The sequence below is a fragment of the Chelonoidis abingdonii genome, chromosome 1 (genome assembly GCF_003597395.2).
Source record: "Chelonoidis abingdonii isolate Lonesome George chromosome 1, CheloAbing_2.0, whole genome shotgun sequence".
Taxonomy (NCBI): Eukaryota; Metazoa; Chordata; order Testudines; family Testudinidae; genus Chelonoidis; species Chelonoidis abingdonii.
The window spans coordinates 317,187,223-317,204,476 of record NC_133769.1 but is presented as its reverse complement, the minus strand read 5'-3'; the positions used below and the strand labels follow the sequence as shown (position 1 = coordinate 317,204,476).

The window sequence follows — 17,254 nt, the reverse complement described above, 5'->3', positions numbered from 1 at the left end:
ATCTTCTGTTAATGTTTCGCCATTAGCACCCTTGTTTATGCCTAATGTTTCTTTTCCTGGCACCTGTATTTCAACATTTCTTATTTCTGCTTAAAGGTACATACAACATTTCTTTAATCCATTCTTATTTTTACAATATAATTAATTCTACTTTCACACATGGTACAATTCCACATATAGGACATCCACATTGAGCCCTAATCAGTTAGGCTGCAGCATACTGTTAGGGTGATGGTTTTTAAAAAGAAAAAACCCAACACAAAGTTACAGTGCATGTTGCCAAAAAGGAAGTGTAAAACAATTTTCATAACGTAATTAGTGCAATTGGAAAGGAGTATGTTTTGCATGCTCCAATGCAAATTAATTGAACGTGGAATTAGATACAGGCCTTTAAAATCAATTCAACTGCATGTGTTAAACACTAGCATATGGAATGGACTACAGGGAAAATTCTTTCATTTGAAGTTGCACAATCAACACTCCCTAGCTAACTAACATACATGCGCTCTCTCAGCATGTCAGGCTATTTAAAAAACTACCCCATCCTGACAATATTATTCTCTCCCCATAGATACACTTCTTTTAAGAAATTTGAACCAGGCTAAAACCTCACTACCCATATTGAACAAGCCATAGAGGGAGTGCTGTACTAGGATCACAGACTTTTAGCTGATCTATCTTTTAGCGATTAAGTCTAATAAACCAGACTTAAGACCCAGTTCTGCCACCTTTGCTCACATTAAATACCTTGCTACCCAAATAGTCACATTCATTCCAGTTGGATTATTTGCAGAATAAGGCCCTTAAGCAATACTAGGGCAACTTTTGAAAATTCAGTCTTCTCTGAACTTTCAGATCTGTGTTGCCCTCCCACCCACTAGGTTTTGTGCTGGAAAGTAAACATGATTAGGGAGCTATAACTATCTAAATATTTCTATGAACAGCAACAATGGCCATCAGTGAAGTCTGGTGTTTGCATTGTTGTGATTTGAACAAAATCCATTCCAAGAATTTCTGTAGTGGTTTTAGATATTTTTGGTATACTTACCAGGTATTTTTTCCCCTCCCACTCTCCAGAGGGGACATTATCACCCTGGCTGCCAAAAGAGAATAAGGAAGATAATGCAGAAACAGGCTCCACTATCGATACCGATGAAAACAGACTTGAGCCAAGATCTGATGATGATGACACGTAAGTCACTGATATGGATAAGGTAACAAGTCAAGTTACTCCAGAAGAGGAAAAAGCTATGACTGGACAGATTCCTGAGCTGATTTTAAAAAAATCCTCTGTCCCTTTAGACTTTTCACAGTGTAATTAAACAGAGAAAGTTATTAGCAGCCAAATTGGATTTTAGATCTTGTTAAACTATAGAATTAGGTCAACTTAAATTAGTTCATGAACATGCCAATACTAATGCTTTCTACACCATTAGTATAGACAAATGCAGATACAGCAATAACATTGGCTGTCTCTGCATCACTTACATTGTAGTTTTAGTGGAGCTTAACAGGACAGAGGAATGGGGGCAGGAAAATATTTAAAATTTCATACCTAGCTTTATTGCCTGTTAAGTTCACTCCCTCTGGGGCACCTGGTATTGGCCACTGTTGGTAGACAGATACTGGGCTAGATGGACCTTTGGTCTGACTTGGTAGGGCCATTCTTGTACTCCTCACAAAACAATTTTTTTTTAAATGGCGACTTTATGGGCTTTGAGATCAGGACAGCTAGTAACAGTGACATTTTATTAACATCCATTTTCTTTGTTTAAACATGTAGGAACTTTGAAGAATCTGAAGATGAACTGAGGGATGAGCTGGTGGAATCACTAGAAAAAGTGGTAACTTGTCTGGGAGAGGAAGACAGAGAGATGCCAATCCAGTCAGCAAACAAAGACAAACCAGAAGAAGAGAGAGAAAGCTTAGCTAGTAAAATACCTGGGAAACCTATTGAGGTTTTAGACAATAACACTGATCCACTTACTGCTGACATATGTAATGGAGAAGGCAGGCAGAAAGCAGCAATCAGCTAAAATAGGAGGTTGACTGCTGCTTCAAGACTTTCCTAAGTTGCTGGAAGATAGAGCCATAGCAGGGCCAATATTTTAAAAACAGGTGTCTAAAGTTAGGTTCCTCAATCCATATTTAGGCACCTGAAGAAGTGCTGAGCACTCATTTGAAACAAGTGGGAGCTGCTTGGCATGCTGCACTTTCAACATTCAGGCTACTTATTCAAGTGGCTAAAATTAATCCCTTTTTAAAAAATCTGTGGCGAAAATGAAAAGCAAACTCAGCTCCTGCTTATATCTTTACTCATCTACACTGCCTCTCTCTTCATCCACTCTTTAGTACATTCCTGACTTTGTGCTTTTCTCTGTTCCATGTCAGAAGTGGACTCTTCCAGTTACACACCTACTCCCCTACCTCTCTTCCCCCAAATCTGTCTGTTTGGTGAAGCTTTCCAGTCATTATATGTTGTCCTGTACAGCTTGTAGCTCCTTCTAGTAAGCCATTAAGAGACAGGAACCCATAGTTTGACTTGCACAGCTCTTATTTTGTATCGCACCATGTACACTTCTATAATTAATAATAGCAGCAAAGTTTACTAGTACCACTGGGATGTTATGTACCTGAATTTCTAATTAGAAGTGCCATTATGCAAAAAAATGACAGCTGGAAGAGGATAAAACATGGTAAAGAGTTATTCCAGCTGTCATTTTCTCCCCAGTCCTCTCAAATTTTAGAGGTAAGCTGTCTGGATATTATTTAAATGGAAGGAACACAATAATAAAACTGTTTGATTTCAGTAGTTCTTGCCTTTCTCTTACTAGCTTTTTTACTTTGCTAAAATATAAAAAAAGCCTATAGTAGACCATAGCAAACCAACCATTTTTGTTAAAAGCAGAAGTCTATTGCTATAGTGTTTTAACCATTAGACTACAATGTTTTAACATTGCACGAAGCAGTAGTTTAAAGTCCAAATTTGTGAGCCACTGGAATAGGCTCTGTCTGATCAAGTTTTCAATTTTCTTTAAAATAGGGGGGAAAAAAAAAAAAAGGAGGGCAGGACAAAACAAGTTATCCTTATAAGAGGAAGAAGATATGGTTAATACAAGGGACAGCTGCAAATAGTTAAACCTCTGCGCCTGCTTTTTTTTAAAAGCACTGTAGAATTAAACCTTAGTGAACACTACAGCTAAGGCTGCAAAATAGTGTTTGTTTATTCTGATTTGAACAGATGTCTGAAAAATTTGCATTAGGGAATGCAAGCAAAGAAACTGTAAACTGAACTTTTCTTTTACATTGTGAAAGGAGAGTACCTAATATAAATATTGTTAGATTTATGTAATATTTCAGGAAGGATTTGGTAATATTAAGGTTTGCATCATAAATACAAAGCAGCATTAATCATGGCCATCTGTACTCAAAGAACAAACAAAGCCTTCATTGGAAACTTCAGAATAGTCTTTTAACCCTGGAGATAAGTTTTTTGGCTTTAGCATTTGACTCTTATCAAAATCAGCAAATTGTTTATCTTTAAAAATTGAATCCCTCCACTGTAGCATGCCACTCAATCTGTTTTCCCTGCCTGTTGTTTTAAGGCAAGAAGTCTTCCAAAAGAAAAAAACAACCACTTTAAAATAACCTAAACATGAGGAGTTTCCACATGCAGCTCTACTACACACGAGAAAACATTAAGAATTTAGAAACTTTAGCAGTGCCCTGTAAGTCCACTGGAAAAAAGTTAATTTTCATGGAGTTTCCTCCCTCCCCTAATAAAAACTGTTTAATGCGCAGAGTTGATGTCCTATTAGGAGTATAGGACTTTTTATTGCACCATGATAGCATAGATTAAAAAAATATTTACAAGTGACATATGTATAAAAAGTTATTATCCATGTACACAAATGACATTTATTTAAATAACGGCTCCACAGACAATAGGAATGCCCCTTCAAACTCTTGGTCAGCAAATCTGTTTACAGACCGGCGAGCATTTTGTCTGATTTCCAGCCTCTTTTCAGGAGACAAAGAAAGGATCTGAGCCATGGTCTCAAAATAATCGTCCTCATTTTCTGCTAGAAATCCTGTAATATGTCCTTCATAGGGTACCACAATATCTAGTTTGGGGCCACCAGAATTGTGAGCCAGAATAATTGTGCCAGCTGCCATACATTCAACTATTCCTGGAAAGATACAAAAAACATGTTAAGAATACAGTTCTCATATGTACATAGAGCTGATTGAGCTTTTTCAGTGGAAGTGTTTTTTCAAAAGACACTTTAGAACCATTTTTTCCCAAATTGTTTCACATTTTTCATTGAAAAACCTACCCCAAAATTTTCATCTTTTTGGGGGCAACTAAAAAAAATGAAGATTTCAGCTGATTGGATAAAAATAAAAACTTTCAGTGAAAACTGCTTGCTCACTCAGCCTTTTTTGGGGGGATACTGGAAAACCAGTTTTCTATATGTTTTTCCATCTGAACCCTGAAAAGTTTTCTAGAAAAATTACGTTTTTTAAAAAGATGTCATCAAAATTTGGGGGCGGGGAAAGGGGGAGACCATCTCTACTTATGGATTCAACAACACTTAAAACTGTAGGGAAAAGACATACAGTGATAGAACTCTAAACTTGTATTAGGTGCTGTTTTATCATTTAATTTCTTAGCATCTGACTCTGACATCTGAGTTCAAGCTCAGTCTGACAAGAGTAGCAGGCATATAACAAAAGAAAATCTGTTTGTTTGTCTGTGCTGTCCAGAGGCTTTAGCCATATCTTTCAAGTTACAGCCAACTCGTATTGTAACATTGGATTTCTAGGTTGAGATTTTTAGTATATTTCACTAGTCTGATTTGTATAATAGACACCTTATGACTTGAATAAAAAGCTATATATTGAAAAGAGCAGAGGTGGACAGAATGAAGATGCACTGAACTAGGCACACTGCTAACCCCAGGGATCAGCAACAGCTGAAGTCAAAAGGCTAAAACACCTTCGAATACTAAGAGTGCTGGAATTGAATAGTACAGAGCATTTGTATTCGACCCCCATAGATTACACAACAACCCTCAAAAGACAGCATTCTGATTACTGCCTTGCTGCTGCTTTGCTGCAATTCTGACATTTTAAATGCTGTTAGCTCAAGAATTGCCAGAGGTAGAAAATAATGCTGGAACTATATTCTAAAGCTTGGAATCCTGTTTTCTAAAGATAAAAGCCCTGAAAGGTGAGCTGCTAAATCATCCTGTAATTCAGGGCCATAATCTGAGTAGGGTGTCTACATGCTATTCTGGCAAAAAGTGAAGTCTTTGGGGAGAGGGTGGGTGTGGAAATGAGCAAAATTATAATTGTGGATTTAAAAGTCCAATATCTTGTGACCTGACAGGACTAGAATTCCTTGAGGGACCATTACAAAAATGTACTGGTATTGAAGGTACTTCTAAGCACTGAGCCTGGACCAGAACACAGAAGGAAACATTTTGATCACTGCACAAGCATAAGAGAAATCAGCAAACTATGTTACAACTGACACTTGTTGCCAATATTTATCCCCTTTCTGCAGCAAGATGGGAGCAAGACTGAAAAGTCTCAGCAGTTTTAGTAAAGGGAAAAAATCCAATAGGAAGTAGCAGGAAATGGGAAAAAGTCAATAATGGAAGACAACAAAAAGATTCTCACACATGGAAACAAAGTAGATATTGTGTTTTAAAAAAAAAGGCTTGGGGGAGGTGAGAAGCAAGAGTAGGCAAAGAAAATGAAGAAAGTAACAGAAAAGCCATCAAGATGCTATATAGGAGGGAAATTCTATCAGCTAGAGAGTATGCTTCTGAACTGACTGAACAGGCTTTACTTACATCATGGTCCTGTACAGTGTAAGTCACTTCTGTTGCTACTTTTGTTTACTGTAGTTTAGTAATGGCCGATTATTTGGCTGTGGCTTCAGCAAGCTGAAATTGATGTAATCAGTCCATCTATTAGGATGCAAAGTTTGTCTCATCCTGCACGCATACCAGAGAGGTATGGTCAGTCTTACCCCATTCCACAAATAGGAAAAGTAAGCAAGTCCTTATTTCTGTACTTCATTCATGTTCATAAAGCAAGCTCCCCTCCCCTCCCCCAGCTGAATTCAGAGCCTTAAGGTGCTTAAGGTCAAGGAAAAGTACTCACCAATTCCAAAGTGCTCATTCCACATGGTGTGCAGACCGATAATTGCATCTGCCAGGTACTGCTTTAGCTCCTCAAATGGAATGTTTACTTTGAACTCCACCTTTTTGTCAACGCCCAGCTCTTCACAAAGTTTTTTAAGTCTGTTTACACGCTGCTCATCTTGTTGATTACGGCAGCCTCCAATCAGGATGAGCTTTGGCAAGGACTGCTGCCCCACAGCTGTCTTTTCCAAGAATTTAGCAAAGGCTCTGATTTGCAAAGGATGGTCCTTCTCGGGCCTAAACTGTCCTAGAGAGACAATGGAATATTCTGTGGTGCTCTTTTCTTCATGTAATGGAATATCCAGGAATGTCTGAACATCACAAGGTGGATACACAACACTTGTACAAGCGCCAGCTCTCCAGAGGGAAAGGATGTGATTTAGGGTCCATGAAGAATTAACCATAATGACATCACTGCGAGAACCAACCAATCCATATACAAAAGCAAACAAGTAGTAATAGACAAGTTTGAGTTTGCTGAGAAGGGGATTCCTTGTAATGAAGGCTGCATTGTTAAATCTGGCATTCTGACTCCTAACCATAGAAAGCATGTCAGTGCTGATAGTTGGATAATGAACATAACACCCAACACGGCAACCTCCTAAGTACTTAAACAGAGGCAATGTGAAGGCATAACCCATTGAGTCAATGTAAACATCAGGAACACACTTCATAAGAGCTTCCCAACCAAGAAACACAGACCCTAAGCTTTGACCCAGCAAAGTGAAGTGGGGGTAAAGAGAGGCCTCCACAAGGTAACGTTTTTCTAGAAACACAAACTTCACAGGATGAGTTAGTTTGATGTTGAATCTTCTGAAAGCACTTTCTACAATCTGTTCTCCAGTGACATCTTTATCGCCAGTATAGACAACATATATTGCATCTTTGTACCTGAAAGAGTAAAAAAGAATTTCACAAATCTTTTTCTATAACAATTTGTCACGATTTATGCAACAAACTTATTTCTATCTCAAAATTACCAGAAGCGAGAACAAACTTTTAGCCCTGGTCTTAAACACGCTGGCCTTACACAATACTGGTTTTGGTTTAACTGAGCCAGATTTTTAATTTTGTTTTAAAACCACATTTCTGGAACCTTAACATTCTTTGATCTACAAAAACGTGGGGTTGTTTTTGGCTAATTAAAAGAAACCATGTTGTTATTTAGTAGAATTCTACTTGCAGGGCAGGATATTCCCACTCAGAAGACAAAATTTCAAGATTGCAGAACTGGCCCTTCTAGTGCAAACCAAAAGTAAAAAGGAGGAAGAGTGTAGTGTAGACCAATGCATGTGTCAAAAGGGTAAAGAAGTTTCAGATGCAGGGTTTGAATGCCTCAGGAAACTGTTTGGATTAGATGTGGTCTACTTAAATATATGGGCTGCCAAAAACTGGATAGATAATACCATAAAAAGTATCAGGAAAAATCAGACTGCAATATAAACTTGCACTTTGCTAAGCATGTGGACTTACTTTTTCTGCAGTGCTCTTATGGCACACCACAAGACTCTCTCCCCTCCACCACCTGCATTGCAATATGGATGGAAAAATGCAACAACCAATTGATGTTTCCCATCTTTTCTTGTTGAGGCCAACTGATTTTTCCTTTGTTGTAGCCACAGCCGTACTCCCCACAGTAGTACGACCAAACAGAGACATAAAGCCCCACTTAGGACCAATCCAGGGACGAACAATGAGCACAGCAACCTGGAACAAGCAAGGAAAATTAAATTCAAACATCATTTGTAAAAAATAGTATATGGAATAAAAATGATTTAAACAGTAAATACTATATATATTTCCTAGGCAGTTTCTCAGATTATTCTCTCTCAGGGATATCGCCACCTTGTTTTAACAGCTAGCTTATTACTGGTTTGCTTTCAAACCTCTGCTTGGAAGACTGCAATAGAAAAGAAGGTTACAACTAAGCTTATGGAGGTGATTTAAAATTATAATAAAGTAAAAATTCCAAAATATAGCTACCTCTGGCATGACTCCTATAGAATACTGCCAACAGACACTGATTGGGCAGGTGGTGAGTTGACAGCTGTTTACTACGATAGCAATAAAGGAAGCAGATTATTTCATCCTTCCCTTCCTCCTCTCCTGTTTGTCTCATCCATCTATTCCAGCTTCTCATAACCACTGTAAACTCTTTGGGAAGAGACTATTGGGGGGGGGGGGGGGAATATACAGTGCCATGATCTTTGATTGATGATCCTATACATTACAGCAAGTGATTTTCTGTTTTATTAACAGTAAATTAGGCATCCCAGCACCTACATGATAAATCAATGTAATCCCATTTTGCAGATGGGAAAACTAAGGTACAGAAGTATTAAGTGATTTGTTTTAAGTCTCACAAATGGGTGGCAAAGCTAAGGACAAAAACCAGGAGTCAATACTCCCTGTTTTTTTGCTTTAGCCACCTCTGTATGGTCCTTCTGAGTAAGTGGGAGGCAAAGAGTCATCAAGATGCCACACCTAGACTACAGCACAAGAGACTTGGGGTAAAATTTTCAAAAATGGCTAAGTGACTTGGGAACCTAAGTTCCATTTTCAGAGGTGACTTGGGCACTGAGTAGCACTAGGCCTAATCTGCAGTACAATGTGAAGTCAGCATAACTACACCACTCAGAGCTGTGAAGAATGTCATGTCCTGGGTGATGTACTTAGATATAGCTGGGGCATTGGAAGAATTCTTCCACTCACCTAGCCGCTAGCTCTTGGAGAGGATTTCCTGCGGCCATGGAAGAACCCCTTCTGTTACTGTAGTGGCTGCACTTAGGATTGTCATCTGTCCAGGTTTTGGCTTCTATGTCCAGGTGCAATTTAGGGTTGCTAAGTGCCTGATTTTTAACTGGAAAGTGCAGTGGAAATTGGGACCTTGCAGTGCCCGGTCAGATGTACTGATTGGCCACCAGAAGTCATAGGGTGACCAGATGCCCTGATTTTATATGGACAGTCCCGATTTTTGGGTCTTTTTCTTATATAGGCTCCTATTACCCCCCCACCCCCTATCCTGATTTTTCACACTTGCTGTCTGGTCACCCTAAGTCCACTACTGCAGGGCTGGGGGAGGATCCAGGTAATTAATCCACGCCAGCCCCTGCTCAGTCACGGCTTCCTCCTACCTGTAGGCTGCAGCAGCTCCCACCGAAGCAGAGGAAGCCCAGCTAGGAAGGGAGGGAGCAAAGCATTGCGGGGCGGGAGAGGCACGGCAGGGTCTCAGGAGCCCCGTGACCAGTAATCAGAAAGGGGGCAACACTCTGCACAAAGCTGGGCCGCTGCAGCGCTTCCAGTGCAGCCGTAGCCTGCGTCTCACTGACAGTCCCCAGGCCTTGAGCGCCGGCGGGACGCAGGAGCCTTTCCAAGGGCGCCCCGGGGTGTGATAGAGCCTAAGGGAGAAGCAGCCGGGGTGAGCCAAGAGCCCGCTCGCGGGAGGAGCGAACAGCGCGCGAGAGGAAGAGCCGCAGGGCGCCCGCAGCCAAGGCCACGTCCGCGCCGCGCTCCGGCCCCAGCCCTGGGACAAGTGCTCGGGTCGCGGGGCCGGGGAGCGGCAAACACAGAGGGCGGGGAGGACGCGAGCGGGAGGGTAACGTCAGCCCGCCCAGCGCGGAGGCGGGGGAATAATTTTCTTTCCCGCCCCCCACAAACCCCGGAGCCGAGGCGCCGCTCACCTGACTAGCGAGCACAGACAGAATCCCCCCGCCGTCATCTTGGACAACGCCGCGTAACCTCTCACCCCGGAAGCCATCGCTCCGCTGGAGGCGCGGCCTGGCTAGTCCTCCTTCCTCATTAGCTCCCGCTGGGAGAACCCGTCTAGAAAGAGGGGCGGGGCTGGGACTGGGCGGAACTAAAGGGAGGGGCTAGGTCTGTATGGGGGTGGAGCCAGAGAGTGGGTGTCACGGGGAGGGGCGTGGTCTCCAGTGGGCGGGGCTTTGGGAGGAGGCCCCTGCTCCTGACTTTGCACTGAGGAGCAGGTAAGGAACATCCTCGCCCCCTCCCCTGCAGGTGACTTGCACTGCTGCTCTCTCACTAGGGGCAGCTTAGAGCACCCTTGTCCCAGGGTTCCTGCAGGGTGGCTGGAGCCCAGGTGAATGGGCTGGTGTGTCTGAGTAACCTACTGAGGTGACCTCTGGCAGCCCCCTATATGCCTCCCCCCCCCCCCAAAAGCACTTTGTATTGAAAGAACAGGAGTACTTGTGGCACCTTAGAGACTAACAAATTTATTTGGGCATAAGCTTTCATGGGCTAAAACCCACTTCACTGCATGCATGCAGTGGAAAATACAGTAGGAAGCGCGCGCTCTCTCTCTCTCTCTCCATATATATATATATATATATACACAGACACACACACAGACCATGGAAAAAGTGAGTGTTGCCATACCAACTCTAATGCGACTAATCAATTAAGGTGAGCTACTATCAGTAGGAGAAAAAAAACTTTTGTAGTGAAACTGAGGATGGCCCATTTCAAACAGTTGACAAGAAGGTGTGAGTAACAGTAGTGGGAAAATTAGCATGGGGAAATAGTTTTTACTTTGTTTAATGACCCATCCACCCCTAGTCTTTATTCAAGCCTAATTTAATGGTGTCCAGTTTGCAAATTAATTCCAGTTCTGCAGTTTCTCATTGGAGTCTATTTTTGAAGTTTTTTTTTCTTGAAGGATTGTGACGTTTAGATCTATAATTGAGTGACCAGAGAGGTTGAAGTGTTCTCCAACTGGTTTTTGAATGTTATAATTCTTGACATCTGATTTGTGCCTCAGGAACAACTCTGACATTATAATCAAAAAGGCTGACAAAGGAGGTGCTGTAGTCATCATGATAGGTTGGAATGTGAGCAAGAGGCTGCTAGGCAGCTCTCTAACACCATATTCTACAGGCCATTACCCTCTGATCCCACTGAGGGTTACCAAAAGAAACTACACCATTTGCTCAAGAAACTCCCTGAAAAAGGACAGGAACAAATCTGCAGAAACAAACCCCTAGAGCCCCGAGCAGGGGTATTCTATCTGCTACCCAAGATCCATAAACCTGGAAACCCTGGATGCCCCATCATCTCAGGCATTGGCACCCTGACAACAGGATTGTCTGGCTATGTAGACTCTCTCCTTAGGCCCTATGCTACCAGCACTCCTAGCTATCTCCGAGACACCACTGACTTCTTGAGGAAACTACAGAAAACACCATCCTGGCCACTACAGATGTAGAAGCCCTCTACAGCAACATTCCACACAAAGATGGACTACAAGCCGTCAGGAACAGTATCCCCGATAATGTCATGGTAAATCTGGTGGCTGAAGTTTGTGACTTTGTCCTCACCTACAACTGTTTCACATTTGGGGACAATGTATACCTTCAAGTCAGCGGCACTGCAGGGATACCTGCGTGGCCCCACAGTATACCAACATTTTTATGGCTGACCTAGTAGAATCCTTTCTCAGCTCTCATCCCTTAACACCCCTACTCTACTTGCACTACACTGATGACATCTTCATCTAGACCCATGGAAAAGAAGTCCTTGAGGAATTCCACCATGATTTCACCAATTTCCATCCCACCATCAACCTCAGCCTAGACTAGTCCATACAAGAGATCCACTTCCTGGACACTAGAGTGCTAATAAGCGATGGTCACATAAAGACCACCCTATACCGGAAACTACTGACCGCTATACTTACCTACATGCCTCCAGCTTTCATCAGGACCACATCACATGATCCATTGTCTACAGTCAAGCTCTAAGATACAACTGTATTTGTTCCAATCCCTCAGACAGAGACAAACACCTACAAGATCTCTATCAAGCGTTCTTAAAACTACAGTACCCATCTGCTGAAATGAAGAAACAGATTGACAAAGCCAGAAGAATACCCAGAAGTCACCTACTCCAGGACAGGCCCAATAAAGAAAATAACACAACACCACTAGCCATCACCTTCATCCCCCAACTAAAACCTCCAGTGCATCATCAAGGATCTACAACCTATCCTGAAGGACGATCTCTCACTCACAGATCTTGGGAGACAGGCCAGTCCTTGTTTACAGACAGCCCCCCAACCTGAAGCAAATACTCACCGGCAACCACACAACAAAAACACTAACCCGGGAACCTATCCTTGCAACAAAGCCTGTTGCTAACTCTGTGCACGTATCTAATCGCATTAGCCACACCGTCAGAGGCTCCTTCACCTGCACATCTACCAATGTGATATATACCATCATGTGCCAGCAATGCCCCTCTGCCATGTACGTTGGCCAAACCGGACAGTCTCTGTGCAAAAGAATAAATAGACACAAATCAGTCATCAAGAATTATAACATTCAAAAACCAGTTGGAGAACACTTCAACCTCTCTGGTCACTCAATTACAGACCTAAAATGTCGCATTCTTCAAAGAACAAACTTCCAAAAGACTCCAATGAGAAACTGCAGCTGGAATTAATTTGCAAACTGGACACCATAATTGAGGCTTGATAAGACTAGGGGTGGTGGGTCATTAACAAAGAACACACTATTTCTCCCATGCAACTTCCCATTTAACTTTTCCACTCTCTTTACCAACACCTCTTGTCAACTGTTGAATGGGCGGCCATGTCTCAGTTTCATACAAAAGTTTTTTGTTCTCGCTGGCTGTAGATAGCTCGACTCTAATTGATGTAGTCTTGTTAAGGTTGGATATGCGGCAACACTCATTTTTTCCATGTTCTGTGTGTGGTGTGTGTGTGTAAAAACAAAATAAAAAAAAAAAAAAAAAAAATTCCCCTCTCACCCCTATGGGGTGGTATGTGTCTTCCTCACCTCGGTCCTTACCAGAGGCCTGGAGTTGAGGGTTCTGCGCAGTATCTTATGTTCCTAGCACTGCACTCTTCTGGACAGAGACTCTGATGTTGTTCCTGGGATTGTTGGGAGCCACTCCACCCAGCTTAGGAGTCACAGCCCCGAGGGCTCCTACACCACTGGGACCACTTTGGCCTTCACTTTACCACATCCTTTCTAGTTCTCTTTCAGGCCCTGGTATTTCTCAGCTCTCATATTCTTTCTTCCTGATGTTGCTGTCACTGGCACTGTATATCTATCACCACCGCTGTCTTCTGCTCCTTGTCTATTACCCCGATGTCTGTTGACTGCCAGTACTGCTGTCCGTCTGGATCTGGAAGTCCACAGATCTTAGCCTGCTTTCTCCACAACCTTCTGTGGAATCTCCACTGGTCTGGGGTTCTAGCCATACGCTTGTGCAGATGTTCCTGTTACACAATGCCAGCCACTTGTTGTGCCGTTCAGTGTATGCTGTTCCTGCCTGCATCTTACATCCTGCCACTATGTGTTGGACTGTCTCTGAGGCCTCTCTGCACAGTCTGCACCTTGGGTCCTCTCTAGTGTGGTAGACCCCTGCTTCAATGGATCTGGTGCTCAGTGCCTGTTCCTTATATATATATAATCTTCCTACGGTATTTTCCACTGCATGCATCTGATGAAGTGGGTTTTAGCCCACGAAAGCTTATGCCCAAATAAATTTTAGTCTCTAAGGTGCCACAAGTACTCCTTGTTCTTGCTGATACCTTGTTCTCACACCGTCACCACTCTGAAACTTCTTGTTGAGTTAGTGACTACTCCTATTAGGCCACACTGCTTTCCCCCTGCCCTCCCCAGCAGGGCCAGCTTTAGGACGTATGGGTCCTGATTCGAAAGAGCTGCTGCCAAAGACAGCAGCAGCGATTGAGCTGCCACCGAAGATAGTGGCGGCAATTTGGTGACAGCTCAAACGGTTGCGGTTGTTCCCAGCAGCACTTTAGCGGAGGGTCCTTCCTCGGCAGCACTTGTCTTCCAGGGCCTTCCCTTGCGGGGCCCCTGTTCCGGATGCTGCAGGGCCCTCTTAGGCATGGGACCTGATTCAAGGGAATCTGTCAAAAGCCGGCCCTGCTCCCGAGGAGGGATGTTTCCCCCTGAGGGGGGGGTGCAAAGGAGGAGAAATTTGCTGCATGTGGGTGAGGTAAGATACAGGAATTTGTCTCCTCGCCCCCAGCTGCCTGCTCCCAGGGCACTACATGATGGTTAAATCCCCTCTGGGCTGCAAAGGTTATGTGCAGTGACAGAGAAACATGTCCACTGCAAGTGGTGGAGGGGCACATGAACTTCAAGGGTAGGGCTCTGCTAGGAAAAAGGGTATGGTTTGAATTTGAAGTAGTTAATGCATGGGAACTAACACGAGGGAAAATCTTGTCCCTTTGTAAAAACCTTTTTGGCAGTGAAGACATAGCCAAGGCAAAGGCAGACTGTAGTTTTAACACAAGTTAGCTGGTTAAGGTAAAGTGGAAAGCCTAGTATTTTTGCTGACTCGTGTTAAGTCAATGTACTGCTTTGCCTTAACTAGGATTTTAACCTTGTTACTACTTATTGGCTAACAAGAACTCACTATTTTTCCTAGTGAAGATAAGGCAAGAAGAAAGTGGGTGGTGTAGCTCAGGCCACAGATCATGCTGTGTAACTTCACGTTACTTCTGACACCACTGAGTAAGTAATGTAAGTCTACTTCCAGCCTTGTCACTGTTTTGTTGTGTAATGTTAGACAAATTATGTCACTCCTCTGTCTCAGTATAGGGACACTAATGGTTTCCTAGATCTCTAGGGGGTTGTGGGGCTGAATTCATTAATGTTCCTGAAGTGCTAGGCTTGTCATAAACAGATGGTTAAGGGTTAATGTCTCTTTTACCTGTAAAGGGTTAACTAGCTCAGTAAACCTGGAACACCTGACCAGAGGACCAATCAGGAGACTCTCTCCGTTGTTCTCTCTTGGGATTAAGAGAAGCCAGTCATGTAACCAGATTCTCCAATCTTACTGAAACAGACTCTCAGGTTCCAGATAGTAAGTAATAGATAGAAAGTGTATTAGATTTATGTTTGTTTTCTTTCTTTGCAAATGTGTATTTTGCTGAAAGGTTTAATCTCTGTTTGCTGCAACTTGTATTTGTGCTGGGGGGAGGATTCTCTCTGGTGTGTCTAAGCTGAAAGACCCTGTAACATTTTCCATCTTGATTTTACAGAGATAATTTTTACTTTTTTTTCTTTCTTAAATTAAAAGCTTTTCCTTTTTAAGAACCTGATTGTTTGTTTTTTTTATTCTTGTGTGAGACCCCAGGGGATGGGGTCTGGACTCACTAGGGAATTGATGGGAGAAAGGAGGTGGGGGGGGGGAGCCTGATTTCTCTCTGTGTTAGGATCACTGTCTCTCTCTCAGGGAGAGTCTGGGAGGGAGAGAGAAGGAGGGGGAAGGTGAATTTCCTCTCTGTTTTAAGATTCAAGGAGTTTGAATCTTGGGGTCCCCAGGGAAGGTTTGGGGGGCCATAAAGTGTCCCAAAATGCTATATTTTTGGGTGGTGGCAGCTCTATCATTTCTAAGCTAGTAATTAAGCTTAGAGGGGTTCATGCAGGTACCCCATCTTTTGGACGCTAAGGTTCAGAGTGTGGAATCATACCTTGACAAGGCTCATATTTAAGGCACTCTACAAGTGCAATGTATTATCACTTTTTTAGAAAAAGAAGGGCTGTGTTTGTGAATGGATAATCATTTTCCTGCATGGACAATCTTGAAAAGATATTGTCTGGTCAAATTTGGCCCAATATTAAAAGCTTTTATAATACTTAAAACCAATAGACATCGTTACATGATTTTAAAAGAAAAATCTAATGAAAAGGTTTCTTTAAAACACAATAATTTCCTTTGTAGAGTCTGCAACTTAAAAATTGCATATTCTGCAGGAGAGCCTGAAAATATTTTCTAGACATAGATGTGAAATTAAGCTATTTTCATTAACAGGAATGCAAAAAAGGAGGCGATCATAAATGCTGATGGGCATATTATATTGTTTTAAATTGGTAATGTGCTTAACATTGTTTAATATAGCAACATTCCCTTAAATTCATGGAGATAAGGATTTTAAAAAATGTAATGACAAAATTTTGACATGAGTCCTTTAAAAACTACCTGTAAAGAAGAAATTATGCTAGAGCTAATCCATTAGCTCCAAAGAGGCACAGTACCCTGTTTTGGCCCTGATCCTGCACTGGTATTTGCTAGCACAGACTCTTGTGCTTACGCAGCTCATAAGCACATTAGCGGATCTCAATGCAAGATTTTTCTTTCTTACCACATTTCCATTCTGTCAATTTTCATCCTTTACAAGCATTATTTCTGCATGTCTCTCTTCATTATGGCAAAATGGAATGTATTCACTTTCCTTGCTTCAAATCTCACTTTTGATCTCTGACTGCCTGATAAGCCTAAACAAACAGACTGTATAGTCTCCTGGCAAAGTACACATGTAACTCATTAACACTAAGAGATTTAATTGCATATACGCTCCAGAATGTCCAGCATCTGCTTTTCATTCTCCAGACATACACACACATTGCCAGATAGGATTTCCAGTGGAGGGTGTTTTAGTCACTCTTTGATGGTTGTTGTTGTCCTTTTATTTCATCTTCCATTTTGTCTGCATTGAGAGACAATGTACACAGACTAAAGGTCAGAAATGAAATGGAATGTGAAGGGGCACTTCTGCATTCACCACAGTGAACTTCAGTTTATGGGGAGAAGACAGGAAGAAGATGACGTAGTTGTAGATAAGGTGGCTCATTTTAATAGGCACAGTCATAATGTGAGTCTATAATCAAACAACCCAGGAAAAAAAAATACATAACAAAACTGGAGACAGGTCACTCATTGACAGGCTCTCTGTCTCAGAAACGGCTCAACATGCTCAGAAAAGGATTCTGAAGGGCATCGTCTCATCAGGAGCCTTCCAGATACCATACCCAAAGAGGGAACCAGATGTACTGAAAAGTATACGGTTTGAAAAGATAAAAGGGCATAACAAAGCTGTGTTGTTGCTAACATAGCAGCATGTGGCTGGGCGGGAATGCCCATTTCCAGTATTATGAATGGGTTTCATAGTAAATGAATAAAAAAAATTAATAACTCAATAACAAAAGAATGTGAGGCAGAAATGTGGGAATTTACAAGCAAAGACT

At 42.2% G+C, this 17,254-nt stretch overlaps 2 protein-coding genes across 5 annotated transcripts in view; one reads left to right on the top strand and one right to left on the bottom strand.

The window, feature by feature from the left end:
• NEK5 (NIMA related kinase 5) overlaps window positions 1-3,036 on the top strand; it is a 76,656-nt gene extending 73,620 nt beyond the window's left edge. Inside the window, exons 22-23 of the mRNA XM_075061610.1 lie at window positions 1,078-1,192; window positions 1,784-3,036. Of these exons, the coding sequence (XP_074917711.1) occupies window positions 1,078-1,192; window positions 1,784-2,036 (368 nt within the window). The 3' untranslated portion in view covers window positions 2,037-3,036. The remainder of the gene's footprint in view (window positions 1-1,077; window positions 1,193-1,783) is intronic.
• Window positions 3,037-3,798: 762 nt separating this feature from the next.
• Window positions 3,799-10,043, bottom strand: ALG11 (ALG11 alpha-1,2-mannosyltransferase). Of its 4 annotated transcripts, none has more exons than XR_004374174.2 (5): window positions 9,896-10,043; window positions 7,689-7,922; window positions 6,175-7,106; window positions 5,862-6,005; window positions 4,101-4,190 (listed from the first exon to the last, which is right to left on the bottom strand). XR_004374174.2 is itself a non-coding variant. In XM_032783971.2 (4 exons), exons 1-4 carry the CDS (start codon window positions 9,970-9,972, stop codon window positions 3,919-3,921), a joined length of 1,515 nt encoding a protein of 504 aa, XP_032639862.1. In that variant the 5' UTR covers window positions 9,973-10,040; the 3' UTR covers window positions 3,799-3,918. The 4 variants fall into 4 exon arrangements, 2 of the variants coding, with proteins under 2 accessions (XP_032639862.1, XP_032639863.1); XR_004374173.2 differs by having other exon boundaries at window positions 5,862-5,954; XM_032783971.2 differs by lacking the exon at window positions 5,862-6,005 and having other exon boundaries at window positions 3,799-4,190; window positions 9,896-10,040.
• Between the last annotated feature and the right edge of the window lie 7,211 nt (window positions 10,044-17,254).

Excerpts from the sequence above, each read along its gene's own strand:
- ALG11 (XM_032783971.2), bottom strand. The coding sequence starts at position 9,972 with ATGGCTTCCGGGGTGAGAGGTTACGCGGCGTTGTCCAAGATGACGGCG. Across the intron at positions 7,107-7,688 it reads ATAAGAGCACTGCAGAAAAA|GTACAAAGATGCAATATATG; the intron begins GTAAGTCCACAT and ends TTACTCTTTCAG. Across the intron at positions 4,191-6,174 it reads GAATGAGCACTTTGGAATTG|GAATAGTTGAATGTATGGCA; the intron begins GTGAGTACTTTT and ends GTATCTTTCCAG.